Source organism: Nansenia antarctica (assembly GCF_963989245.1).
Source record: "Nansenia antarctica genome assembly, chromosome: 7".
Lineage (NCBI taxonomy): Eukaryota > Metazoa > Chordata > Actinopteri > Argentiniformes > Microstomatidae > Nansenia > Nansenia antarctica.
In genome coordinates this window covers 48,517,217-48,524,499 of record NC_137677.1, presented here as the reverse complement: position 1 = coordinate 48,524,499, position 7,283 = coordinate 48,517,217, and the positions used below count along the sequence as shown (strand labels likewise).

The 7,283-nt window shown below is 41.1% G+C and overlaps 1 protein-coding gene across 3 annotated transcripts in view; it reads right to left on the bottom strand.

The window, feature by feature from the left end:
- Positions 1-4,091: 4,091 nt before the first annotated feature.
- Positions 4,092-7,283, bottom strand: part of med14 (mediator complex subunit 14) — a 19,011-nt gene continuing 15,819 nt past the window's right edge. For 2 of the 3 annotated variants that reach the window (XM_080536237.1, XM_080536236.1), the window contains 4 exons: positions 7,237-7,283; positions 6,979-7,104; positions 4,982-5,171; positions 4,092-4,864 (listed from right to left, as the gene is read on the bottom strand). The exon at positions 7,237-7,283 is cut by the window's right edge and continues 61 nt beyond it. In XM_080536237.1, the coding sequence (XP_080392363.1) occupies positions 4,791-4,864; positions 4,982-5,171; positions 6,979-7,104; positions 7,237-7,283 (437 nt within the window). In that variant the 3' untranslated portion in view covers positions 4,092-4,790. Of the gene's footprint in view, positions 4,865-4,975; positions 5,172-6,978; positions 7,105-7,236 lie in introns of all 3 variants that reach the window. The other variant, XM_080536235.1, reaches the window with a different exon arrangement.

Here is a 7,283-nt window from a genome sequence, read left to right as displayed (position 1 = left end):
ATGTCAACATCTTATAGCATTTTGTATCATATTGTTATTATGATATAAATATTATAGGAAGGTTGGTACCTCCAGCTGAGGCATAGGTTTAGGCAGGTGTTCTAAGCACTGGAGCATCTGATCAATCATCTCAGCACCTGTATGATCAGAAACATCAGATTGTCAGCATAGATGGAGGAAGACGACACTATAATGATCTATAAAGACATAGATATATACATACAGTTAGGTCTGTAAATATTTGGACAGTGACACAATTTCCATAATTCTGGCTGTGTACGCCAGCACAATGGATTTGAAATGAAACAATCGAGATGTGCAGACTTTCAGCTTTAATTCAAGGGGTTGAACAAAAATATTGTATGAAACGTTTAGGAATTGCAACAATTTTTATACACAATCCCCTATTTTCAGGAGCTCAAAAGTAATTGGACAGATTAACATAATCATAAATAAAATGTTAATTTTTAATACTTTGTCGAGAATCCTTTGCAGGCAATGACTGCCTGAAGTCTGAAACCCATGGACATCACCAAATGCTGGGTTTCCTCCTTTGTGATGCTTTGCCAGGCCTTTACTGCAGCTGTCTTCAGTTGTTGTTTGTTCTTGGGTCTTTCTGCCTTTAGTTTTGTCTTCAGCAAGTGAAATGCATGCTTGATGGGGTTGAGATCAGGTGATTGACTCGGCCATTGCAGAATATTCCACTTATTTGCCTTAAAAAACTCCTGGGTTGCTTACGCAGTATGTTTTGGGTCACTGTCCATCTGTATTGTGAAGCGCCATCCAGTCAACTTTGCTGAATTTGTCTGAATCTGAGCAGACAGAATATCCCTAAACACTTCAGAATTCATCCGCCTGCTTCTGTCTTCTGTCACATCATCAATAAACACTAGTGACCCAGTGCCATTGGAAGCCAAGCATGCCCATGTCATCACACTGCCTCCACCATTTTTTTTACAGATGATGTAGTAAGCGTCGGATCATGAGCTGTTCCAAGCCTTCTCCATACTTTTTTCTTCCCATCATTCTGGTACAGGTTAATCTGTCCAAAGAATGCTCTTCCAGAACAGGGCTGGCTTTTTTAGATGTTTTTTGGCAAAGTCTAATCTGGCCTTTCTATTCTTATGAATGGCTTGCACCTTGTGGTGAACCCTCTGTATTTGTTCATGTGAAGTCTTCCCTTTATGGTACATTTGGATAATGATATGCCTACCTCCTGGAGACTGTTCTTCACTTAGCTGAATGTTGTGAAGTGGTTTTTCTTTACCATGTAAAGGATCCTGTGATCATCCATCACTCTTGTCTTCCATGGACGTTCAGACCTTTTTGTGGTGCCGAGCTCACCGGTGCGTTCCTTTTTTCAGAATGTACCAAACAGTTAATTTGGCCACTCCTAATGTTCCTGCTATCTCTCTGATGGATTTGGTTGTTTTTGCAGCCTAAGGATGGCCTGTTTCACTTGCATTGAGAGCTCCGTTGACTGCATGTTGTGCGTATACAGCAACATCTTCCAAATGCAAATGCCACACTTGGAATCAACTCAGACCTTTTAGCTGCTTAATTGATAAAGAAATAATGAAGGAATAGCCCACACTGGCCCATGAAACAGCTTTTGAGTCAATTGTCCAATTACTTTTGGTCCCTTGAAAAAGAGGGAGCTACATATTAAAGAGCTGTAATTCCTAAACCCTTCCTTCAATTTGGATGTGAATACCCTTACCCTAAATTTGAGAGTCTGCACTTTAAGCCCATATTCATTATATACCGTAACTGTAACTTGAAGATATTTTGGTAAACAGCTCAAATGAATAAAATTCTGTCTGTGTCCAAATATATATGGATCTAACTGTATATAAAGACATATTGTATTGATAACCATTGCCCTTGCTCTGTACATATCTACTGCATCTTACTGTACATATCTCACCGTACATATATCTGTACATACAGTATATCCTTATGGCTTTCACACTATGCACTTTTGCACAGTGCATCTGGCTAGATGCCGAATGTGATTCGTTGTCTCTGTACTTGTACTCTGCCAATGACAATTAAATTGAATCTGAAGATACTATAGTGTGGTTAGGAGGGGCTTCTGAATGAGGCTCACCTTGAACCTGGAAAGTGTCTGACTCCTCTGGGCTGCAGTCCTGACTCAGCTGCTCCTGGAACTTCACAGGAGATATTTGATTGTTGTGAGTTATAACAGAGTTTGTAATAGAAATAATATAAGGCTTACGTAGTAGAATTATAATAAAAAATGTATCTGCATTGTAAAACACATACAATACATTTCTATATACGTGTTTCCAATCCTGGTCTTATACGTCTTGATTTTAGGCTACTTGAACTTCCTATATCCACATAATTGATTCATTTGAATCGACCATACTCAGATTTGGGCTCCTTCCAGCCTCAGGTGAGCGGGTAACAGATGGAGGGAAGGGCTGTGCCAGAAGATTCAGGGTGTGTCTGTGTGTCTCACCTGTTGTACCTGGGCCCTGATAAGGAGGTCTAGCTGTCCACACAGACACAGCATCTCCAGCCCCACCTGCTCTGGGCTCAGGTGGACCGGCATAAGGGGCCTCTTCAGTTGCAGCTCAACTAACCACAGGCGATACAGTCAGCCAACACAGTACAGGTCAGAGATGCATCTGATTCCTCCCCCACCACCTCCATCCCATCCCTCAATAGTCCCATATACTGTAGTTCTGGCCCTCTATTGCTCTCACTGATCCAGTCCGGAGTCCTGTTACATCAGGGAGGGGAGTGGATAACACTTTGGAATATTGATCATTGATCATTTTTGCCTTTATCTATTGAAACATACTCTGTAATATGTAACAGAACATATATGATGATTCTTTTTGTCAAGCAATGGTGTCAGCTCTATAACATTGGTTGATAAAACCCACCTGCTTTAACACAAATGCATCTATTTACAAGGCAATTCGTTATTTATAAAAGCAATAATCTAAACATCCCAAATGCTGTAAAGACAGACATATTATATGTTTATTATATATTACATATATAATGCAACATTATTGCATTGGTCGAACATTACGTCATTATGTAAATTGCGGATGAAATACAGGAGCGAATGTGGGTCAATGATGCTCCGACTTACCTTTAAATTGCTCATGATAAACGCAAGGGTGACATAGCGGTTCCGAGTTGCTGACTGCTGCCATCTGAATTAGTGTTCGGTTATCGAACTGATCAACCAACTTCTGTCATTTAAAATACAAATGAATTTATAGAAATGAGGGAATGAATGGGTGTGTGTATACAGCACAGTACCGTTTCGGATACGGAAAGAAAAATGCTTTTGCCTTTGCATCCACACGGAATTATTTATGTCCAGCACCAGGGGTGCATTCAAGAGAGCTATAACGTGTGCTGTTTTATCAACAGGCCGATTATCTCAAATAAAAGGATGTACAATTATAATTATATTATAATTATAATATATAATATATATATATTTATATATTATTATTATTATATATTTGTATATATATATTATATATAATATAATATATTTATTATATTAAATTATAATAAATGGACGTGTATCAAAATATAGCCCACAGGTAATCCACTGTAATCATGGTAGGTTAGATGGATTGACGGGCACAGACAGCTGGTAACTGCATTTCGCCGTAGCCACGACCATGACTGTATGTGCTATTACCTAAACTAGCTACCCCAATTCTGCATGATGTCATGATTTTTATGATTTCTAGGGCCACATCTGTGCACAGTACATTACTGCGTCAAATCCGTGGTCTAATCCTGTTTAACTATTTACTTATTTACGGACTCATCACACCCATTTATTATTTGTTGTTTTGTAGTCACCACCAGGCCATTCAAATAATTTTTCGTTGTTTGGTACCTGTACTGTAGCAATGACAATAAAGTCCATTCATTCAAATAGCAAATATCTGACAGCTCACACAATTCAACAAACAATGAAACACTCAAATAAAACAACACTCTTTTTGACTTTTTTAACTGGTTTATTAAATAGTAATCAAAGACAGACAAGATGTCTCAGATTCTTCATTCAGGACTCAAAAGCAGTCATAATAAAATACAGCTGGCTTATAAAGTTTGTCACAGTTTTACAGTATTCAAAGTGACAGTTGAACTAAGAAGGGTGTAGGTCATGACATCATAAAGGGAAAAGACATTTAAATAGTGTACTAAGAAAGAATACATCCCCAATACCACAACAGTATTGATATCTCGCTTATATATATAAAAAAAAAAGAACGTGAATACAGTGCTCTAGCAAAAGTCCAACTATTCCAACTGTGTATGATTATTTTCAATGCTGAAATATACAACAATGTACATCTTTTGGTAAATAACCATAATTTCAATTTGTGAATCCATTGTTAAGAAGTGGCTCTGGAGGAAAAAAATAAGTCTCTTAATTCTCTCGTATTCTTCTCTCAACAAAAAATACCTTTCTTTCGAGATACACCTCCAGTTGTTCCTTTATTTGAGTCATAAATGTGTTCTTTATCAAGAATAAACATTGTGTTTCATGGTTCTGCATAATTTCCTCCCTTTTTTGACAATAAAACTAACTGTACATCAGTTTTATGTCCATTGGCTGAAGCGGAGAAGAGATGTGTGGCGTACAGAAAGCACAGTTCACTTTGACATCCGATGTTGCTTTGACTCAAGGTTGGATCCTTCCCAGTTCTGGCGTGGAACCTGTTCCAGTCGAGGTCCGTGAGATGGGGGTTCAGTTTCTGACCAGAAAGATGCTGTTGCTACTGGCGACCACCGGGAGGCAGGCTGAGGTTGGCCATGAGTTCATGGACAGAGGCGAATATTGTGCACTCACCTACAGAGGAGACAAAAACACACCGACGTGTTGACCGTGAACCATCATTAAAGCTGTTTCTTTTTTCTCACTTGTTATCAACGCTTGTCAATATAAAAAAAAATAACTCACACTCACCCTGCCTAGCGGGATGCAGCTCGTTGAACCTCTTGAGAATGTTGGAGACCATGAGCGCGGCGGCTCCAGAGGAGCTGTGTTGGCGGGGGATGTCGGCCTGCTGGGTGAGGCCGGTGGCCATGTCGTACACGATGGGCACGATGATGCTCACTGGCTCCTGGGGCACCGGCAGACGCTGGGTGAGCTGGAGCTGAGGGGGCAGACAGCACGGATTATTGTATGACCCTTTTCTTTTCTTTTCTTTCTTCTTTTAGGACTCAGCGCTCTGCTAACACCTACATGTTATTTATATCCAGCCCTCACTTATCGGTCTGTTCATGTAGGCTACACATAATTTTGAGCCTTTGGATAGCTTATAGGTAACACCGACTGTTTTGAAGAATGTGTAATCTCCCGTAGGTGTGTCCTCACGGGTGTTCAATCTATTCAATCTAGCCTATACCTGTCTATTTAATGGCTGACCAGTTTGTTTGTAAGACTTGACAAAGGCTACGGCCGAAACCTTTTTACATCTGGACCGAGAGTGTGCAGCTTCTACTTTATCCTTTAGACAGCGAGGACACGTCATTACTGCTGTCTAGGGCTGTCCCAAACGACTATTTTTCTAACGATTATTTTTTCGATTGGTCGGTTAGTCTAACGACTAATTTAACGATTAGTCTAACGATTATTATTTTTACTGTCCGATTAATGTATCACTTAATTTCCCCCAAAATAATGGCTGTATTGTCTCTCTCTGTTTAACAGTGTCTTTATAAAGCACTCTGGGTAATAGCTGCTGCTCTTATAAAACAAAGCAGCGTGTGACATGCACATTACTCAGACGGCCGCCCCTTTAAATGATCAGCTGATGTATGGGGGCTGTCTGTGGGCCTGCAATTAAACACAGACACCTTTAATTCGGCGACCTGCTACTACTACTACTACTACTACTACTGTAACTGCCTCTGTCAAACAGCCCCAGACACAGGCCCAATCACTGCTATGTTTAGCCAACTTGAATGCCAACATGGCCATCAGGGTTTTTCCTGGCTCAAAATGAGGCGAAGGTGGTACCAGTGGTGTTTGACATCGGGGGGGGCCCATGAAGCAGGGCTGTCTGGGGGTCCTTAAACATCAAACACTTAATTTCTTGCATTCTGGTGAATTGATATGCACCAATTTGTGCCCTTTCTGCATCAATTTATGGTGGAAATGTCATTATTTATGTAAAGGAAAACACAATATTCAGGCACCAGATGACCATTCAAAATATAATATAATATAATGCAATATAAGGCTCTCAGGCATTCTGTACTTTCAAATATGTATTCTCCTTGAGCAGTCAACATACTATCAATTATTTCACTAGCAAAAACGAAAGCTAACTTATTTGCAAAACAGCGCCCCCGCCACCACGTCGGCGCAGTGCCGCTATTGCAGTTAGAAATGCTGCTATGTTATGATTAGCTAAATTGATGCTAACGTAGCATGCGAGCTACGAGCTAGATAACGTAGGTGCGAGCACCACAATGACAATAGGCTACCGTAGCTAGCCAGCTACATAGCTAACGTTACTAACACCAGAAGACAAGACATACAAACTGTGGTGAGCTACATTGCTTGTGTAACATTAGCTAGTAGCCTCCTCCATGTTTCCACTGGTCGCAGCCATGTTGTTTATTTGCGACGCACCGACGCACATTACGCAAGTCGACGTATTGACGTAGTCGATTACGTCGACGCGTCGTCCCAGCCCTACTGCTGTCTCACACAACTTCAACACTCCTAAAGTCAACAGAGTGAAACAGACTAACGACACTCCTTTGTGTACGACGGTCTATCTATTGTACTTGTTATAAGGCCAGCCTTTTGTGACACCGACTGTATGGTTTTTGTGTGACCAGTAGGACGGCACAGGCTTTTGTAAAATGTCTGTGTGGATTCCGTCCTGGGGAGGACTGCTGTGGCTAGACCCGGACTGTGCCGTGTTGAAAGGAGAGGAGGGTTCTACTCACGAAGAAGAGCATCTTGGACTTGAGCACCACAGCGATGGTGCCTGGAGGGGCGATGGGAGGGGCGCTGGGAGGGATGGTCAGACAGAACTGGACGTTCCACTTCAGCTGGGTGGCCTGGTCAGGGAACTGGAGAGAGAGAGAGAGATACTTTCACACACACACAAATATCCCCCGTATATATATATATATATCTCAACGATATCCACACACATCCCCTCGTCTCCCCCTACACACATCACGTGTATCTGTACTACTCACCAGTTCAAGCTTCATGATGCGTACACAGTCCCTGAGGATGTTGGTGG